Source organism: Oryza glaberrima, chromosome 8 (assembly GCF_000147395.1).
Source record: "Oryza glaberrima chromosome 8, OglaRS2, whole genome shotgun sequence".
Taxonomy (NCBI): domain Eukaryota; kingdom Viridiplantae; phylum Streptophyta; class Magnoliopsida; order Poales; family Poaceae; genus Oryza; species Oryza glaberrima.
The window spans coordinates 8342707-8364037 of NC_068333.1; the positions used below are offsets into that span (position 1 = coordinate 8342707).

The 21331-nt window shown below is 40.0% G+C and overlaps 2 protein-coding genes across 3 annotated transcripts; one reads left to right on the forward strand and one right to left on the reverse strand.

Moving 5' to 3' along the window:
• The first annotated feature begins 1259 nt into the window (after positions 1-1259).
• LOC127781838 (uncharacterized) lies at positions 1260-12439 on the forward strand. Its single transcript, XM_052308902.1, has 14 exons — positions 1260-1756; positions 2247-2315; positions 2426-2533; positions 3144-3209; positions 4139-4276; positions 4928-4975; positions 6168-6274; positions 7096-7170; positions 8186-8237; positions 8354-8937; positions 9813-10019; positions 10105-10225; positions 11436-11566; positions 11985-12439. Exons 1-13 carry the CDS (start codon positions 1364-1366, stop codon positions 11502-11504), a joined length of 2037 nt encoding a protein of 678 aa, XP_052164862.1. The 5' UTR covers positions 1260-1363; the 3' UTR covers positions 11505-11566; positions 11985-12439.
• A 148-nt stretch (positions 12440-12587) lies between these two features.
• On the reverse strand, positions 12588-14869 carry LOC127781839 (uncharacterized). 2 transcript variants are annotated; one of them, XM_052308904.1, is made up of 2 exons: positions 13417-14869; positions 12588-12927 (listed from the first exon to the last, which is right to left on the reverse strand). In XM_052308904.1, the coding sequence occupies exons 1-2, from the start codon at positions 14449-14451 to the stop codon at positions 12907-12909; spliced, it is 1056 nt and encodes a 351-aa protein (XP_052164864.1). In that variant the 5' UTR covers positions 14452-14869; the 3' UTR covers positions 12588-12906. The 2 variants fall into 2 exon arrangements, with proteins under 2 accessions (XP_052164864.1, XP_052164863.1); XM_052308903.1 differs by lacking the exon at positions 12588-12927 and having other exon boundaries at positions 12980-14869.
• Between the last annotated feature and the right edge of the window lie 6462 nt (positions 14870-21331).

Genomic DNA, 21331 nt, shown 5'->3' on the forward strand with positions numbered 1-21331 from the left:
ATGGTTAGGGGAGGGTTATGTGGAGGGTCTTGTCACGATTTCCCCCTTTGCAGTATCATGGTGATACTTCGGGGCATGGCGACATGTGTGGAATCGTGTCTTGTGGGTACAGTTGTACACCTCTGGCCAGAGTAAAACTATTCGAATAGCCGTGCCCGCGGTTATGGGCGATCAACCAGATTCACCGTGATTAGTCTCACCCCTAGTTTAGCTTAATGAACTGGTGTAGTTCAGGTGGTTGGTTGGGCCTGTTGCAACGTGGTGTAGCGTTGGACAGTGATTGGTTAATATTGATTAATTACTACAGCTGTTTTACTGCTTCCAACTACTGCTTTGAAATGCCTGCTTTGTGCAAAAGAACCCCTAGCTTCCTTTGGTTATATCCTGCATCATACCTCCTCTTCCGGTATGACTTGCTGAGTACAGTGGGTAGTACTCAGTTTTGCTCTCTTTTCCCCCACACCAGAGTTGAAGTTCTTCTCAGTTGGAGCCGTCTCAGAGAGGTTGGTTTCGTCGCTGCCGTCAAGGTTTGCCTGTGGAGTGGAGTCGCCCGCTGCTGAAGTTAAGCTTCCCGGTTTAGCTCGCTTCTATCTTTCCGCTGCATTTGTAATCTTTTATATTTTTGTAAGACGTGGGTCTGTATGTCAACAATTGTAGTTTGTGTACCCTGGCTGGTCTTGGACAGGGATTTAATGCACATTCAGCTTAGAAATTCTGGTTCGAGAATTTCTGGGTGTGACAGGCATTGACTTGTTTCGATAGGCTCGGTCGAAGGTTCTCGTGGCATGCCTCTAACATAGATATTGCTAAATTTTTCTATAAGTTTGATCAAACTTAACAAAGTTTAATTAGAAAAAAGTTAAAGTGACTTATAATGTAAAAGGAGGGAGTAAAACTTGGGTAAAAATTCGTGGTCTATAGTACAATTACTTTAATTTGACACGACGATGGGTAGCTTAAAGATCTTGTTTGTACAATGAGAAAAACTAGGTTTATGATATTTTGTACACAGTTACTATTTTACCAAGGACTGTAACCTTCCTGCTATTACCATTTTAAAGAGATATATATGTACCGTGATATTTTTCTAAAAAGTTCGAACCCCACAAATGTTCAAAATTCAAACCGTTCAAATTTCCATTGGATTCATCCCCGCGAATGGGGAATGGGGACGCCGTTGCTCTGCGGCCGACGGCCCCACCTGCCATTCTCCCCGCTACGCCAGCCGCCTAGCAAAGCAGCCACCGCCTCGCAAGCTCCCACACACCACAACCAACTCCTCCCCTCCCAGAACGGCAAAACCCCCAGAAACGCCAAACCCTCTCGCCACGAAACCCTAGGGAGAGCCGCGGCGGCGGCGGCCATGGCGACCGGCGACGACAAGCCCCCCCTCGACGCCGACATCGACATGGCCGACCTCGCCACGCTCGACGCACCCGCGTCCTCCGACGCCGCCGCCGCCGCCCGCTTCCGCCCCAGGGCCAAGGGCAAGCCGAAGCCGAAGCCGAAGCCCGAGCCCAAGGCGGAGGATTCGAAGCTCAAGGCGGATGATTCGATTCCCATGTCCAAGCCCGAGGAGCCCAAGCCTGAGGCTGCCGCGCCGATGGAGGACTCGATGGAGGTGGATGGGGTGGGTCCGAGCGCCAGCGCCAGCGCGGAAGGGGTGGGAGCTGAGGAGGTGGAGGATGAGGAGGACTACGTGCTGCGGGAGATTGACGTCTACTTTACGCCCAAGCCCTTCGACGAGGACACCATGGTAATGGCTGCTCGCGGACTCCCTTCCGTAATTGTGCTGTAGGGGTGGCAAATTTGCTAAGTTGTTACTTGTTAGTAGTAGTAAGGAATTGAGCTAATTTAACCAGTTCCAACCTATTGAGCCTTTTCCTCTTCACATGTACATGTCCTTGTAGCCAATAATTCAGATTATTTGGCCTGGCCTGCACAAACTGTTCTGCTCATTTTTTTTGTTTAAAGTGTTCTCTATGCTTTTTTTGTTTGGTTAATGGAAAATAAAAACTTCTCTAGTAAAGTTGTGTTTTGCATATAGAAAATTGACTGATTAAATTAACATATATAAAACGTTAATAGCTCCACTACATAAGGGCTTTTTTCCATGTTTCAATCTGATAAAAAATTGAACAGGAAAATATTTTGTTTTTCCTTCTGGTTGAATTGAGATACACTGCAAGTTTGTTGGCTATTTTTATCATATTTATTGACACTAAACTTTATCATATAATTCACAGCTTTACGTAATGCAATATCCACTGAGGCCGTGTTGGCGCCCATATGAGCTAAATGAAATATGTAAGGAGGTACATGCCCAATTAACTGTCCTCTTTTGATGATTTATACCTAATTTGGAATTTGTACTGTACTGTTTAATTGTACTCCAATACTTTATTAAAGGGATTATGACTGTCAGGTTCGTGTAAAGCCATTGAGTTCAAAAGTTGAAGTAGACTTGGATATCAATACAGAGTGTGAAAATTATGACCCAGAGGTTCCTCTGCCTTCTAGACTAACTGAACAGGTGATCATTTCCTTTTTGTTTTCACTGAATTAATCACATCAAGGTTTTCCTTTGCTGTGTACAGAGCAAACTCTTATATATGGCCAGCATATTTCTACAATCCGCATGGTGTTCTTATTAGTTTTGGAATAACTCGATTTCATATTTTTGCTGTTAAATGTTTACGTTCATCTCTGAAGTACATATTTCATAGTATTGCCATTTGAGTGATCTTTTGCAGTATAGTTAATCTTCCTGTCTATTTCAAATTTTTTGGATAAAAATTTATCAATTTCTGATATCATCTTGATCTAATTATTATTAATTTATCCATTGGCAAAAAAAAAAAAACCATTGTTACTGCTGAACATCTTTAGTTACTTAATTGGAATTGGAACAACATATTTTCCTGCATTGTGTTCTAAACCTCTAGTTCATTTTAGAATGTAACATTAGTAATCAAACTAGTTTAAGTTAAATTTCCTGCTCTTTTTTTTTTGCGGGGAAATTTCCTGCTCTTATGATGTTCTTATGAATTAGTTAATAGTTCACTTTCGAGGCAAGAAATTGGTATCCTCTGTATTTGCATTAGTATAATTGGTATTTCACCTTTTCTTTTTGTTATTTTCAGACACTATCATCATCCAAAGCAGCTGATGTGGCTGATTATGCAGTTGGAGTTCTTAGAGGCAACTTGGTAAGCAACATGAGAATAGATTGTAAGGTTAACAGTTAATGTTCACTAATTGCACTGAGTAGCCTATGCCTCTATGGAGGTCTAGCATGCTACATAAGGTAAAGCAATGAACACCATTCCAAACCATAAACCTGAACTTGGTGGCTTTGATGGTTGACTACTCTTTTTAATTGTAGTAGTGTAATTATTGGAGTGGTGGTTAGTGCTTTGGCTTGTGTATAAGTTGCTACCTCCCAATCCAAAAGAAACAAACCATTCATGCAAGCCCTTGTATTGTGATTACCGGTTGCTTGTCGCACATTGATCAGGCACTCTACTAATGCCAGTAAGAATATCTATACTCCTTACAAAAGGGAGTAGTGGTGGTGGTGCTGCCTCCCTACCACCAACTCCCAGCCTTTTATTTTGTAGAGGAAAAAGGACATGTGGGCTAGAGGGCCCACATGTCAATCACTGACACCAACTCTCTACTTTTTTGTGGAAAGGAAAAAAAGGATAGTGTGGGGCCAAAGGGTCCACATGTCAGTAACAAATATATACATCAATCAAGAGATGATAATAACATGTTAATGATAATAATTCTTTAATTAATTAAAATCCCGTTGCAACGCATGGGCAATATGCTAGTGTTCAAGTAAATATTCAGTGAAAACAAGAAACTGATGTATATGCCAGTGAAATATGGTGGTAGTTGTTTGTCACACTCTATAACCAAAACAACTCCAATCCAAACTAGAGATAATGAGTTTGGTTTTCCTTGAATGTGTTCTTGTCCTTGGTATGTGATAAATGTAATTCAGGGCTTGCTCCAATAAATCTTTTTTATCTGGTGAAAGGCCTTTCGCGTGCTACAAGTTGGACTTTATCAGAGTTATTTAAAGTGTTGCTGTATTCATTGAATAGAACCAATATCTTGCCCTGTTTTACAGGTTCATTTGAATCATATTGATGCAGTGATGCAACTGCGACCATCAATGTTACATGTAAATTCTGGTCGATCAAATGCTAGGCAGGCACATGGAGGAGCGAGTAGTGATGCTAGCGGCTCAACTATGCCATCAGTTAAGGTGAAACATTTAGTCTGATGTCAGGGCTGGTACTATTTTATTACTCTTTTACAAGAACAAAAAGCTAGAGAAACCTCAGAACAACCAGTCAGCTAACTAATGTTCTTGTAAGTTCCATAGTCTCGACAAATTTTGTTCACAGTAGCAGCCATAAATATATATATCAACCTGATAAGATTAAACAAATGTATTTGCATAGAATCCCTCTTGTATCCCTTTTGATATGATTGTTTGAGTTATGTATGGTCATGCATTTCCTATTAATTGGAGTAAGCATGTAAAAACTTCTGAAGGACTGATTGCCTGTTAGTAGCCAAATGTTTTGTTAGCTGAGTTGCACGATTTGTTTAGTGGTCTACTGATTTTAATGTCTGGTTCCAAGGAGGCAAATCATATGTAGCCTGAGGATACGGTACGGCTGTTCTGTCCATGGTTTCTAACCAACTTTTTAATCATGACTTCCACTGCCTATGTTTTTCAGCATAGATATTTGACTTGTCCTTATTTTTGGTTGATCAGACTCCTATTTATGCTCTAGTTATTTTGATTAAGTTATACCAAAAGAAATGACTGCACTATTATTAAAACTTGGGTGGGTTGCAGCCGCTGGTCCTAAGCATCTATTGATGACAAAATGTCTTGTGCTTGCAGCGAAATGAGCACTCAGAAGATTCGAAAGACTACACTGAAGAATCTGAGGTTAGGAGTAACAACTTTTATATTGATTAATGTGCCTTTGCTACATTTTAAGGATTTCTTTTGGTCCAGTTTTCTCCTGTTTACTGAATACTGTTGAATGGTTTTTATAGTTGGAACTTGCGGCGCATTAGTGTACCTTTGTCCCTTGTAGTCTCATTTCTATTTTCTGAAACAAGCCTTTAGTCTGGGTTTGCTTGTCTCATTCTTTCTGTTGATATTGTTTAAAAGCATAGTATTCCCTAGGCTTCTTCTGATGCTACTGGCTTCCAAATCTGAGCCTTGTTCTGTACCCCTAGTAGTAAACTTGTGCCTCAAATGTGGAAAAATTTTGGTACAGTAATTTGACTGATGTTGAAGGCTGTGATGTGAATCTGTTACAGTAGGCTACTAGAGTACTGACTGTGTCCCCGCCAAATATTGGTCCAGTGGGAACCAAAAATGTTCACATCGTTAAAAGTAAATGTGTAGTTGCATGATTGCGTTCATGAGTTATTCTGATCGTTCATGATGTGTTTTCTGCTTATTTGCATTTGGCCTGTGGTCCCTTGTATGCGTGGAGTATATATGTTAGAACAGCATTTGATTTGTAACGATTTACCAGTATGGTTTCCAATTCCTTGTACTTGTCAGCTATACTTTTTTAGAATTTCTTTTAGTACTCACTACATGATTAAATGGGTAAATATATGGTGAAAACCCCAACTTAGGCGAAGGCTCGTATAACCCATGACAAAAGAGTTGTCTATAATCACACAATAAAAACTCACATGTAGATGAGATGATGGTGGATAACTCTGTAGAAAATCTTGTCCAAATTCGATTTCGAAAGGAAGTCGAATTTGGACAACCCTATTGATGAGATTAAATCTGTGATTATAGATGACCTTTACTTGGTGATTATAGATGATTTTCTGTTGTCATGGTTTTAGATTTGTCATTGTCATAACTCACAGATGAAGTCGAATTTGGGCAAGATTTTCTACAGGGTTGTCCAGCATCATCTCATCTACATGGGAGATTTTTTGTGTGATTATAGATGATTTCTTTGTCATGGTTTTCATGAGCTTTAACCTAAGTTGGGGTTTCTACCATATGTTTACCCTGATTAAATGAGTAAAGAATTCACTGTCTTCTCTACCATGTTATTTTCCTGTGCAAACTGTAAAATAATTGATATGCCTTTTTGTTTCAGCCATGGATTTCTCTCACTTACCAACAGGCAGGGAGTAACGTTGCAAGAAAATACCATGCTGAGATGGTATCAGATGATGGTGGGCCTATAGATTTCACAATGAGCACGTAAGTGTTGTTGGTTCTTCATCAGTATAGTCTGTCATACTACTGCAAATCATTCTCTTTTATGAAATGTAATAATAAATACATCTGCCATGTGCTCAACAAAAGTATTGATTAGTGGTCTCACTCGAGTGGCCTTAACATTTTCTCCCACTCCCACTTGAACTATTAATCATTTTCAAGAATGTAGTGCCTACTGTATGTGCTGAGTTTCAGGCTTTTAGGGAAAATATTCTTGTGCACTCTTGCAGAATGACTGATTCTCTTAAAGATATAATCCTTACCTGGTTACAGTCGTTCTAAACTTCTAAACCTTGTCTTGTTCTTTCTTTCATATATAAAAATCAACTGCTGCCAAGACCTGACAGTCTTTCCATAACAAAAATATACTTCCTCCGTTTCATATTATAAGACTTTCTAGCATTGCCCACATTCATATAGATGTTAATGAATCTATGTGTATAGATTCATTAACATCTATATGAATGTGGGCAATGCTAGAAAGTCTTATAATATGAAACGGAGGGAGTATATATTAATATGTGGTACAAAAATGTTGGGAAGTGCCTGAACTACTACATGTTCGTAGCCTTCCTCACTAATGAATTGTTGAGGAATGGCACAATTGGTTTAGTTGAGGAGCTTTGATTTGGATTCCAAATAAAACCCTTCGGAATGAAAATGGTTCCTACATTTGCATTCTTTGATGATGCTATGCCTTGAGAATCACGAATAGGATAGAAGATAAGTTTGTCAATTTTTTTATAAAGCCGACCTTTTTCTACAATGCATGCACATTTGATCCCATCAATTTTGTCATGCAGATCTGATTATGTAATGTCCTTGTGCCCTGGAGGGTCAACAAACAGCAGGGATAAGAACAAAAGCCATGCAATAAGGTGCAGTACATATATTTTCCTCTGCCAGTGCAGCTGATCTTGTATTTATATGTATTTGATTCACTTCTTTCTGTTTCCTTTGGTTTTTGGTCGGGCAATTTCCTTTATTGTTGTACCATGGTGATACCTGTAACGTATACTTCATCCATTTTCAATTTTCATCTACTACCACCTTCCCAAAAAGACTTTATTTCTATCTATGAACCTGGACAAAGACTTGTCCAGGTTCATAGCCAGACATGAAGTCTTTATGCGGCATAGTAATTGTGAACTTTGACAAAATAAAAGGTTATTTACTAATATTTGGCACTGTATGGAACCCAATGTCTATTTTCCATTTTTATCCCTACAATCAGAAAATCTATAAAGTTCTTCAATATCGTGCCCATCTATGTGCTACTTAGAATGCTAAACAATTCTCCTAGACTTCGGGCAAAACGGTCATATCCGGTAATAATACGATGTTCTAATTTTATGCGCCCTAGTCAAGGGTGTCAATTGAAAGAAATAGAGGTGGAAGTACAGTGCCATGAGCTGGGAAGATGGGTAGGAGGATTTGGTCTGTATGTTGGTAGTCATGGAGAACATTGCCCAGAATAAGCTGAGAATAGCATAGAGAGTTCCCGTTAATCAGGGAGGGCAATCTTCTCGAGGCATCAAGGGTATAATTGGTTTGAAGGCTGAAATTACACATAAAAGGCTGTCTGATCTTGGTAAAGTTTGACGTCAAAAGTGAAATGAACAGAGTAACAGACAATTTGTACCTGCTGATACATGACTTTAAATGACACAATTACATTCTTCATGATTTAGAAGTGTGGAGCTTATTTTTTATTGTGAACAGAACTACCAGTGAGTTATTAACTCGATTTCATTGTTGTTAACTAGTTGCATTTTTTCTCCCTTTCGTATTAGTACTGCTTCTTTTCCTCTTATTTCTCAGGGTTGACCTGAGATATAAGAAATGTAATTCAACATAGAAATTACATTTTTTTTCTCTTCTATTTCTGAACAGGGAAATGCTTAAACTGCCATTGGAAGAGCGCCTGAAGAAATGGTTTACCGAGGTTAGATCTGGGATGCTCTTATTTTAGTGGATTTTCTAACTCTGATATAAGCTGGTCAACAGTTTAAGTTGTTTTCTAACTTTTATCCTTATTACTTGCGTTTTTTCTCAAAATAGGTATCACAAGTGAATCGATTTGATGCTCTGATGCATCTTGCTCCACTCTATTCAGAGGATGATGTTCTCAAAGTGCTTCCAGTGTATGCGGATTTGGTGCGTGGTTTGTGGGTCTGCAAAAGTTCTTTACTGTTTGATGATGGATATGCTTGGAAAAGAGATAGAATTCTTCTTGAATTTAGGAAAAAGGATTCCATCCCTTTGAAGGACATACACAGAATTATTAAGGTTAAGTTAGATGATAACCTAAAGAAAAAGTTTCTATATCCATTGTGTAAAATAAGGGCAAAACTTGAAGACTGCAAATTTGTATTACCAGTGGATTCTTCCTTCATAAGACGCTATCCCCATATAGTCAAGGAGCAAGATCATGCTTGGTCTGTACGTGAGACAACTATGCGTGAATCTCAAGAGACATCCAGCAATACTGAGGCAAGGAAAACCAAGAACACAACCAAGTCTAACATTCCTTCAAAAGGGCCTGATCCAAATATGAACAAGGCCAGGGATGGTCCAGTGCAAGGAAATGAAAACCTCGTGCACTCTGTTTTGGATACTATTTTCACTGCCAACAAAGTCCGCAGGTAATTGTTAGAGATTTGCAGGTTATCTTGATTTTTGCCCCTTTATATTCCCTTAAAATTTTACTGTTCCAGTTTCAGTGTCTTGGCAATTCATCTATCTGTGTTCTTTGGGTCTAATGCACAAGTATGAAAATTGGAGGTGCTATGCATCTCTAGAACTGTACCCTTGAAACTCCAGCTTATTTAGTCCAGGTCATAATGAGCACCTGTGTTGTATAGTGATGTTTACTAAGATGGGTTGTGTTGGAAGAGCCCTGTGTATGGTGCTATTTCTTTATTTTGTAAAGAAACAGTGCCAATTATTGGTGAGAAGTGATTAGGATGTATTGCTATCTTGTAGCAACTAAATTCTGCTGACTTTACTAATTTTAGCGGAAAATGTGGTGTTATTCATGCCTACCTAGTAACATTCAGTATTTCAGTAATACCAATATAAGCAGTCTATTGTTATTAGTTATTGTGGTATTTGTATAGAAACTACAGTTAACAGTGGGCTGTAGATATTCACCTTCAGGGTGTAGGACTGGCAGTATGAATAGAATAATACCAATGTTTCACCTGCATTAAATATTATTTTTGTGTTAGTTTGTTCTACAAACTTTACCTGGCTTAGTATTAGATGATTCATGGTTGCATGGAGGCACTTTTTGCAAGACAACAGACCAATATAAAAGCTTTCATTTGTATCTTGTTGATGATAGCTTTTAGCCTTTTACGTTCTATTTGCATGTTTCGAACAAGTACAGAATTTTCCAATACTTGTGTTGCATAAAGTTCTGTTTATAGTGCCAAGTACTGCAGTAACTCATTGTATTTGGTTTTCTTATTTCCGTATTCTTTTTATTGCTGATTGCATTGGATATATGTTGATGTAGTATTCAGGCAATTCGTAGAGACTTGAGGCAGTTGGCAGCTAAATATGCTTCTGACAGAAAGGATGGACCAAAACTGCAAGCTCTGTCAAACGCTGCAACAAATTGTGCTTCATTTCCTCTTGTAGATCTCCAAAAGTCACTAAACCAAGTTGCTGTTCCTGTTCATGGTGTGTACGTTGCAAAGCCTGCGAAGCCGAATAGTCCACGGTATGCAGAATTTGAAAATACTCCGAATACCATCTTGATGTTGACAGAGAAGTCCATACTTATTGGTTAACTTGGTCCCCTGCAGAAATATTCTTATTAAGCTCTTCCGTGATAAAGATCCAGATTCGAAATTAACCAAGCAGGAAATCCTTGATTGTGCAGCGAATCATCTAAAGAAAGGTCTAAATGAAAAAGACTACCATCAGGTGTGGAGGGAATCAGTTATTGTCTTTAAGTTTTGTCCTGTTACTGCATAATTCTGCCTAGCTGGCCTCATTCAATTATTTTGGTGCATTGGTTTTCTTGGGAGGGGTCTGTCATGCCAGTTGTCAGTTAAGTTTTTTTTTAAACTGTCTTCTTGGGGTTTTCTTGAGGATTTTGTTAGGATTACGCATTTGTTTGCTTAAGGTTTCTTAGTGGTTCTGTGTGGGAGGTCAAAAGTGAATGTACAGGTGCTCACTCTATTTAGTTCTTAAAATCGTTTTTTCTTCATTCTTATTGGTGTCTTATGTTAGGTACGAAGAAAGAATTGCCAATTCTATCTTTTTACGAGTGGGGATGATGTTTACAATCTTAGGCACAAAACCCACTGGAATATTGTGTATAGTTTACACGCTTGAAATTTTGAGAGAGAACTATTCTTAGTTGAAGTGTTTTGCAAGGAGCAGGTTGAATATGATTTCTCCCATCCTCCATAGCTTTGGGAATGGGTGGTCTATTGATTAGTGGCTCCTAAATGGCACCTCATGGTAGTAGGTGGTAGCAAATTCACCAACTTCATGGTCCCACATGTCAGTGGGTGGTGGCAGATTCACCATTCACCACCACCACTTGACTCTTTTAAAGTAGTATAGATACTGTGAAAAACCCAGCTTTTGCAAAAAAATAAAAAGAAGAAAAGAAGTTACCCAACTACAGGAAAAAATATTTTGTTGCATAGAATCCATTATATCATACAACTAGAGCTTGTCTGTGTGCTTAATGATGAAGACACAGCTCCCTCACTCCTACATGGCAATTCTAGTACCTTTTGAGGACTTTTCATTCTTTCTTTGAGTAATTGCACAAAAAACTAAAATTTGCCTGTGAGCTGTCACCATATCTTCAAATAACAGCAATTTCCTTTCATTTCTTGGGGTTAAGTGAAAATTCTAGCAAAGACAAGTCATGTCCGATGTTTTGTAACTATACGAGCAATTCTCATGTAGACAATCTTTTACGATACCTAAGTAAACCTGTAACCGTAAGAGATTGTTCAAGTTCTGTTAAGATTGCAGTGGCTACCTCGAGGATTCATTTTCTATCTTTATTCTGGCTGTAATTTCATGGTACCCTGATATTTAAGCCATACATTTGAATTTGTTTATGTGGTGGAAATCCATTCTTTCTAAAGTAGGGACATTGTTTTTTTATTAGGCTGTCACTGAGGTCTGCATCTTGACTGAAGATGGACACTTGGTGTTGAAAAATGGTGATGAACCCTGACACTTGCTACGATGATGAACCTTGTAAATGCTCAAAGTGTTTCCCATTCCTTGAAATTACAGGTATGCTTTGACTTTTCTTTTATATATTGAGGAGAATTTAGTTCTTAGAGAAAAGCAGCATATATGAAAAATGAAATGGAGGAATTACATTACCTATTTACCTTATCAAGTGACCATCTCTGTCAAAATTGATGACCGTTACATCTAAACGTCCTCCCTCTATTATCAGGTGCCATTTGCTGGTAGATGCTAGGTTAGTTTTTCTATTGACTATTTTGAGCTGAATTTCTGTTGATTGGTCAATGATGATTCAAAACAGAAATATTTACTATAGCTTTTAGGGGATCGTTTTAATCACTGTGTTTGTCAGCTCACTCGTGAGTTCTGTTACCACCTATTGACCTTATTATAAAATTTCATTTGTTATTATTGCCAATCTAATAAGCGATTTACTCCTTTATTTTGTTTATTCCAACAGTTTTTGAAGTTCTTCAGAGTTACGGAAATCAGTACATAAGCATCTGAGATTTAGGTTTATTGCAAGTTCACAACATCTAGGCCAGACTCCAGGAATGGTTAGCATTGACTGCATGTTTCCAGATTTTCGTTCCCTGGGAACTATATACCGTCAGAAGGCTTAACGTTGAGACTGCATGTGACATGTAGTTGCAGAATGGATGCCTGCTGCCGTTGTTAGAATGATATTTTGTTAGTGTTAATTGGGAATGTGTGTATCCAATCCAAGTTCCTTCTGCCCTCCTAATCAAGGGGGCAATTTGCAGAGCTGCCATATTACGACTTAGCAAATAGGAGTATATTTTCTGGAACACCCGTCAATTGTTTTTCTCTGAAATGATTGTGTTCTACTTTTGAAAACTGTTTAGTTTGTTGTTGCTAAGTCATGTATACATGTCAAATTTCATGGAGTTCAAATGTTTGGTGCCGAACTTTACAATTCATTGTTTGCGGTAGACTCTAGATGACTAGAAGCAGCAAAGTAGGCGTTTGGAGATGGATGAAGCAACGTTACCAGTAGCTTTCATTGCGTATTCTGCCAACCTACGGCTACTTACATGGTACAGACCTACAGATGAAAATGACGTTTGATTAGATCTCAATCGCTCAGCAAAATCCATTTTCTAATCTTTTTTTCCTTACAATTGTTGGTTACTCCACATTACATCAACAGTGCCTTTTCTGTCAAAAGTACCAAAAAAAAGAAGTATAACACGTCACAATTTACATAAGCTATCAACATATCACCATATGTGTATGTACACAGTAGACATCATCGCCCAGAGAAAATATGGTAGAAAAAGGAATCGTAAATCAGCAATCTTTGTACTCAAGTCAACAATCTTCAAAAACCAATAAAAATGCTGTCTAGGCCTTCACACATCTCACGGTATGTACATCATTGCCTGTTAAGAAAACCCAGAAGAAATTCTTATTGAAAAACAGTAAACGCCTAAATAGTACCATAATAATAATTTAGTACAATAATATAATGATGCTTTGGGGTAATAGACAAGCATACATTTCACCACAGGGATTAGTGACAAGTTACACTGTCACTTCCAAAATGACTTTGGTCAAGTAATCATTCTGCAACGTTTCCTCACAACCAAAATGCTGATGAAGATAAGTTTTGTTTGAGCATTTCCCACCCAAGATATGCCTTATTACAATCAGTGACTAAATTTGAAGGAATCAAAATTAAATGAAAAAAAAACTATTCTCCTGAGCACTGAATGCCACTGCTTAGTGCTTAGTACACATCACTAGTTCATCAAAACTTTTCTGAACACCAGAGCTAGTACCAATATCAAGAAGCACCTAAAGAATGACATGGATGCAGCAACCTTGAGCAAGGGCCTAACAAGCAGAGTAGAGAAGATGATCGCACTCACCTCAATGAAATGGTTCATCAGCAGCTCACTATTTGTGTAGCTTCTCCCTTTGGATGAGCTGCCTTCTTCCCTGCTCACTCTCACCTGCACAGGATCATCTGATGATGAATCCTGACGCGTTTTGGAGATCGCGTCGAGTTTCGCGCAGATCTCGGCGAGCAATCGCGCCTGCGAATCGCCTCTGGAGATGGTGGCTTCCTTCGCTTTGATGAATTCGGTGTGAAGACTTTGTAGGTTGAGCTTGATCTGCGCCATGTCTGCGCCCAATTCAGCAATGGCGGTGCGGTCGCTGCAGTTGCATGGTTTTCGCGCCTTCTCGCCGTGGCGGGAGATGAGGTGGTCGTCGTCGTCTTCTTCTTCTTCGGAGATGATCTCCGGCGAAGCTCTCCTGGTGGATCTCAGGGTGGCGGTGTCGGAGTAGCTTGGCACTCGCCGGAGCCGGTGGGACGCCGACCGGTGCAGCCTCGGCGGCGGCGGCGGCTGGCGGTGGCTCGCATTGGACGTCGGCCACTCGTTCTCCCTGCCGATCACCTCTCCTATGTCGGACACCGTCCTCGCCGGGCGTCTGTCGCCGCCGCCGCCGGCGTCGATCACCGAGCAGAGCTCCTCCAGCCGCGCCGCCGGGAGGGAGGCGTTCCTTCTTGACGGGACGACGCCGTTCTTGGCCAGCTTCCTCAGCCAGGGGAGGTCGACGGCGGCGGCGGCGCGGCCGTCACCGGCGGCGAGGAGGCGGCGGTTGAGGGAGCTGATCTCCATCTCCTGGTGGAAGACGACGGCCTTGAGGAAGGCCAGCGAGTCACCGTCGTGCTGGATCCTCTCCTCCGCCACCCGCCGGAATTGCTCCGCCTCCATCCGCTCCGCCGCCTTCTCCGCCTGCAGCCGCACGATCATCGCCAGCGCCTCGTCGGCGCCCGACGCCGCCGCCTGCCGCTCCTCCTCCAGCTCGCCCCTCAGCTCCTCCGCGGCCGCCGCCTGCTGCCGCAGAGCCTCCCGCAGCGCCGCCACCTCGCCGCATTCTTCCCCAACTCCGGCCATTAATTCTTGCAAAATGAACAGTTATGCACACTATTTGCACACGTCTAAAAAAAGGGGAAACAAATCTTTGAAGAAACCAAAAGAAATGGAAAGATTTAAAATTGTAGCAACCGAAACAAAACGAATTGTTTGTTGGTTTTGTAAGAAATGGACTGGATCAAGGCAGAGAAAAGACAAGACAGAGTGGAAGATGACAAGTCATCACAGCAGATTAACAAGAGTTATCCAGATGTGAAAGCAAAGAAAGGAGAAGATGAAAAGCATCAAGAACACACTTCCAACTGCTTGCCAAAACAAACCTCTAATTTTCATAGAGGGGGTACTATTAAAGTCCAAATAATTGGCAACTTTAGGAGTAAGGAAAGCTACCCATGATTAAAACTTTGTACTCTCTCTCATTGCCTAGAGGAAAGTTGTAGTGCCAAGGAGTGGCAACCATCCATTGGCTTAATATATACTCCACATATTTAAGGCTTCATATTATGTTAATAAATTTACTTCATCTTTATATATATGTGCAAAGAACCATTCAATTCCCACAAAGCCACAAGCATACTCCCTCCGTCCCAAAAAAAAAAGGCAAACTCTGAGTTTCCGTGTCCAACTTTGACTGTCCGTCTTATATGAAATTTTTTTATAATTTGTATTTTCATTGTTGTTAGATGATAAAACATGATTAATATTTTATGCGTGACTTGTCTTTTTAATTTTTTTTCATAATTTTTTCAAATAAGACGGACGGTCAAACGTTGGATACGGAAATCAGAGTTTATCTTTTTTTTTTTTTTGGACGGAGGGATTATGCATCTGCCACCCTCATCACAAAAATATATAGAGAGAGGAAAAAGCAAAGCCCAAGTCAACTGAATTGATTCTGAAATGTGGGCCCCAGCTATACATATGGCCCACATTTCAGTGACTTGTGATGGGCATCGGCTCTTCATTTTTTTCCCTTAAATCATGGGCAATGCCCTCTTGGTCGTTGAGAAACTGCAGATTTTTAAAACCGACGTCAGGAAGGATAGTGCGAAGCACCCAAGACGTGGAGGCGCCGACAGCCCAATCGGCCGACGCCACGTCGCAGTACACCATTTGTCCATCCTGGAAAACGACGGGCTCCAACCTCTCTCTTTTAGTACGCGTCAAATAATTAGATTAAGAAGGGTGTGTTTTGTGTCTTATGTCAGCTTAAAGCTTTGTTGATTTTCTGGTGGGTGTTTGTACACTGGGTGGCTAAGCTTCATTCTGCACAAGGAATATATATATACTCCCTCCCTTTCTAAATGTTTGACGTCGTTGACTTTTCTAAATATGTTTGACCGTTCATCTTATTTAAAAACTTTTGTGAAATATGTAAAACTATATGTATACATAAAAGTATATTTAACAATGAATCAAATGATAAGAAAAGAATTAATAATTACTTAAATTTTTTGAATAAGACGAACGGTTAAACATGTTTAGAAAAATCAACGGCGTCAAACATTTAGGGATGGAGGGAGTAATATATACTCTCTTCGGTTTCATATTTTTTAACGTTGTGGATAATTTATGGTTAAACTTTAAGAACTTTGGCATAACTTAAGTATTTAATTTGAAGGCACTAAAATAACATATTATAGATTAGTATTAAAAGGTACTATAATAAAAGTAAATATTTATTTATTTATTGTATATATTAATAGAAAATCGTAGTCAAATATATGTTTTGAAAGCCATGTCGTTGTCTAAAATGTGAAGAACTATGAACGGGAAGGAGTAGGTGATAGGGACTTGAACAGTAAAATGTTTTAATATTTGATATATTAAAAGTATGTATAGCTTTGCCAAATAAATAATGTTGAAAGAATATATTTTGTGTAAAGAAAATCATATCACACTTCATAAGTTTCATTATCTTCACTTAGTAGTAGGAGTACATGATTATAAAAACATTTGTCAAAACTCAAAACTAATCTTGTACTCCCTCCGTCCCATAATATAAGGGATTTTGAGTTTTTATTTGCACTGTTTGGCCACTCGTCTTATTCAACAAATTTTGGAATTATTTTTTTTGACTTACTTTATTATCCAAAGTATTTTAAGCCCAACTTGTCTTTTTTATATTTGCACAAATTTTTTGAATAAGATGAGTGGTCAAACAGTGCAAGCAAAAACTCAAAATCCCTTATATTATGGGACGGAGGGAGTATTAAATAATGACAAAAGAATAGTTAGTTACAAATTTGGTTTTGGGAGAGATGAATATGAATCATTACACGGACATGAAACACTTCTAATTTGGAAATGGTGCAAATTGGTAAATTAAAGAGTACGATTTTAGATAACAATTATTTTATCCGTATTAGTCTGACTTTGATGCAATCTACTTATCATTTTAGAATACTATGGTTTTATTACTTGACAGAGATAATATCAACCCGGGAGGGGGGGGGGGGTGGTAACTGGTAAATGCTCAAATCGAAATATAATTGCAAATAAAAAAGAGAGAATTTACTCCATGTCATTAAGTTTGCATATAACCTATCTTGGTAAAGAAAAATGATGGTTCGTGTGAAATTTACTCTAATAAAAAAAGAGTAAAGTTGCACATGAGTTGTTTGGTTTCAATTTTTAGTATCCGGATAAATTGTGAGGCACATTTGACTATACTTGTATATGTGGGAAAAAATATTTTGATTTGAATTTGAAACTTAATGGTGTTTGTAGGTTTAATAGCTAATCCTATATATGTAAGAAGCGACCTTGCTAACTACTCTACCGGAGCATAGTAAAAAAAACCGGATCGGAGGTTAAACCAGCTGTTGTTTCATCGGTCCACTTGTCTGACCAGTGAACTGTTCACTGGTTAAACTGCGTTTTGAAACCATAGGGACACTTGACATGTTTAGATAGCAAACCAGGTTCAGCTGCTCAGTTGGTCACCATGGAGTGCCAAAATCCCACCAGCCAGGGACCAATTCTCAACACAGACTCTTATTTTAGAGTCCATTTCGAATGAATGGGCTTGCCATGCTACATGGGCCTCTAGATGGCCCAAGTTCTGTTGCTACACTTGTTGACCCGGCTGGCTCGGTTTGCTTCGGTTCACCGTTTCATGCCAAAAACCGGCCGATTACAGCCCGGGTCAATTGCGGAGGCGGTCTTTTAAATAAACCGAGCTACTCAGGGTACTGATAAATCCGGTTTTTCCTGGTTTAACCGTCGGCCCGATCCCTTGTCCGTACTATATACCGGAGCCACATTGACTAGTACGTCATATATAGGGTCTTCTATTTTGGGCGAGACAGCCTGTTAAGAGTTTGGCACAACTTTAGCTCCCAACTCTAACTTACCTAGAGCAGGAGCTGTGCCAAGATTTACCTTTTTTTGAGTGGAGTTGGCAGAGCTACTCCTATAAAATGAACTACGGGGGTGGAGCTGGGTTTTTGATGCTCCATAGCTCCACTCCACCCTAAAAGACCCACTACCCTATAATATTTTAGTGTATTTACATGAAAATGCCACTCAACTACCCCTTCACCCCTTCTTTCCTCCCATTCTCTCCTCCCTCAATCTTCCTCCCAATCCTGAGCTAGTGCGGCGGCATTGGCGGGCAGCGGCGGCAACGGTAGCGTCGACGGCGACAGGTAGCGGCAGCGGTTGTAACATGCTGAAAATTAGCTATTTTCTAATTATGCATCATGCCGATTCTTATATTCTTATTAACACCTTAAACCTAGAATATAATAATTAGAGAGACCTCCTAAAACTAATTCAAAACCTCTCCTTTTATTTAATTTCTTTTTGTGGTTTTCATTTAAAACCATCTCGGGTTATTTCTCGATTTGATACTTTCCTCTGATCATGATTTCCTTTATTTAAATTTAGTTTGAAAACTCTTTTTATTTTTATGAATTATGGTCCAAGCAACCTTTCCATTTTGTGCTAGAACCTAAACTAAAGCAATTCCAATTTTATTAGAATTAATTGTTAAACCCATCCTTTGATCTTAAACCAATCCTTTGATTCCAAACCTATTCTTATTTATCGCCAAATATCTAAAATCCTCCTTTTGATCTAGCCGCCACTTTAATTCATGTGGCTTGATTTCCTCTTCGGCACAAAAATAATATTATTATAAATATTGTGAATAATTGCTCTTGTGCTAAGAAAATATATTTTATCCTTCTCTTCCACAAATCCAAATTCCTATTAGCCTCAAATACTTCTCTAAAATCCATGCCATATATTTTGGGGGCTAAAATCCTATTTATTTTCCTCTTTGTTTGCTTGCCTCATTCCCAAAAATATTTTGAGGAATTATATTGTTAATTTCTCTCCTATTTGAGTGCTTTAATATTTACCCCACATTATATTCTATCTCCCAAAAATTATTGCACTTAAATAATTAGGAAATCTCTCTTTTGAAAAGTATCTCCAAAAATAAGTTCATCCCAAAGGTTAGCCACCTAAATTCCTTCCAAATTTTTATTTGGATTCAAACTCCATCCCTCGAATTCCTACAAAATTTAGAAATCAATTCTATTCAATTTGGGCCGAAATTCCTTTCTCTCTTCCTTGCGGCCCATCTCTCTCTTTGGCCCAATTCGGCCCAGTCGGCCCAAGAGAGGCAGCCGCCTCTCTCCTCCTCTTCCAGGTGCGTGTGTTCCACACGCGCACGCCGCCGCCAACCGTCGTCGCTAAGAAATCGGCGACGTGCTTGTCTTCTCCACGTCGCCGCAGCCGTGTCTTCGTCGACCTTCTCCTCCGAACCGCCTCTCTCCACCGCCCTCGACCCCTATAAATAGACGGTAAACCTTTCCTTTTCTCCCCCACAAACCAAGCTCTCTCTCTCTTCTACCATGGCAGCCACCACCGGCTACTGTCGATCTCCCTCACCGTAGCTTCGCAAGCCAAACCCTCGCACCAACGGGTTCGCCTCGACGAGGAGAACCCATTTTTCCCGTTTTCCCCTTCTCTTCCATCCCATAGCAGTCACCATCGCCACTTCTTTTAGCGGCCAAAGCAAGTTCTTGCAGCTGCCGTTCCGGTCTCCTCTCTCTCCCTCTTTGCCATCCACCGCCCACCCCGGATGCGTAGTGCTCGGGAACACCACCCGCCTTCGACGTCGCCGCCTTTCGGCCGTCGGAAAACCGGCGCCCCTCCTCCCCATCCTCCCTGTCTGCCTCGGCTGGAAAGAGAAGAGAAAAGAAGAGACGGAGGAAGAAGAAGAGAAAGAAAAAGAAAAAGTAGATCCGATTCCGATGAAACTTAGACCTAAATTCATCTAAATTCAAAATCTACATTTTGATACCAAATTTGCTATTTTAATATTTTATTTGAATTTCCTTAAGTTATATAAATGTCATTTGCTTTTCAAATATCTCCTTTTATTTCAAAATACCCTTTAGCCACTAAAAAGTCGCCGGTTGGAACTTTACGCCTTCCATGGGGACGTTCGCGTGGTCTACAGATCCAACGTTGAACCGTTGGTTGTAAAGCCCGGCATAAACCACACCCAAGGTCGAAGTGCTGCTCCTGGCACCCCACGCCTCGATAGCGGTCGGAGCTTCACTATTCCATCGACCTCCATAGCACACCACACAATTAGCTCTCGAGCTCTATGTGATCCTAATCGCTTCGCCACCCACGGTTATCGGAGTAACCCTTCCACCCCACTAAACCTGCACCCACCTCCTATTCTTCTAGCCGATATGATGTCTATCGACACCGGCTAGAAATGATACCAAATCTAGTCGCTATACTGTCCAACTCTAGCGATGACTAGCAAACACCCAAAACCCTAGCCGATATTTATCCTGCCTCAATATCGGCCTAAACAACTAAACCCTAGCTAACACCTTGCTAGTTAAAACCCAACCATCATCCAAATACCCCACCTACCAATATCGCCTATCCACTATACTCAGCCACCTACTCTCCTAGAACCTATACAGAGCCTAGCCGATATGCTTCCCTATTCCGCAGTCGGTTTAAATATAACCAAACCCTAGGTATTATACTACCCAAACCTACCACCAGCCAATACTAGCCATATACCAACTGAACCAGTTCAATTATCCAATATACATCCTATCCTTTCAACAACCAAGCATTCACATAAAATATAAGCAACCTTAGTTGCCTGATCCCCTCTCCACCTTAGCCTCCAACCCTTTAGAACCCTATACCCCTTTAACGGAGATATTTATACCCCAAGCCTAGCCCTTCTTGCGCTTTATCACTTTCTTGCTATTTCATGATTTGTATTGAATTTGGTTCTTTGTCTTCGTCTTTCTTAGTAGAGTCTATTATCTTTTGGAGGGCAACCTGTGGTGTTTCGAGGACCGGATAATCAGGTTGCCTATCTTGGATTTATTTGCGTTGGAGCAAGGCAAGTTATTATTCCTCCCCTTTGAGCATAATAGTCCTATATTCTATATCTCCAGTATCTTGTGCATTAGCCATTCATGATTTTGAATGCATAACCTGAACATATAGCAAACCAGATATGCTAGCTTTTGCTTAGCCCTGCCTAGTTAGATTATGCATAAAATTTAATAAACTTAGATTGGGACAGTACGGTAGAAATGGTTGATTTCCGGGTGGCTAGTACTGTTCCAACCGACATAAGACTGCCTAGTACATGTGAAGAACATACGAGTACGACCGCAATTCTCGTATGGGCATAGACCTAGCTGATTAAGTTATCTAGCAAAGGTGGTACCTCTGTATAGTGGTTCTTCTTAAGTCCTCGCGCAGGAGGCAAATTTATGCCGCGAAAGGCAATATTGTAATATTTACCGAGGCGCAGGTAAATATTGAGATAAATTATGATGACTATAATCTGTTTGTGAATCCTGATTGCGATGACATGGTGTCATACAATCAGTTCTCT

What these genes read in the sequence shown, in the direction of transcription:
- LOC127781839 (XM_052308903.1), bottom strand. Translation starts at nt 14,451, where the DNA reads ATGGCCGGAGTTGGGGAAGAATGCGGCGAGGTGGCGGCGCTGCGGGAG.
- LOC127781838 (XM_052308902.1), top strand. Translation starts at nt 1,364, where the DNA reads ATGGCGACCGGCGACGACAAGCCCCCCCTCGACGCCGACATCGACATG. An exon ending in ATAGATTTCACAATGAGCAC is followed by an intron (nt 6,275 to 7,095) that starts GTAAGTGTTGTT and finishes TTTGTCATGCAG; the next exon opens with ATCTGATTATGTAATGTCCT. An exon ending in GCGAAGCCGAATAGTCCACG is followed by an intron (nt 10,020 to 10,104) that starts GTATGCAGAATT and finishes GGTCCCCTGCAG; the next exon opens with AAATATTCTTATTAAGCTCT.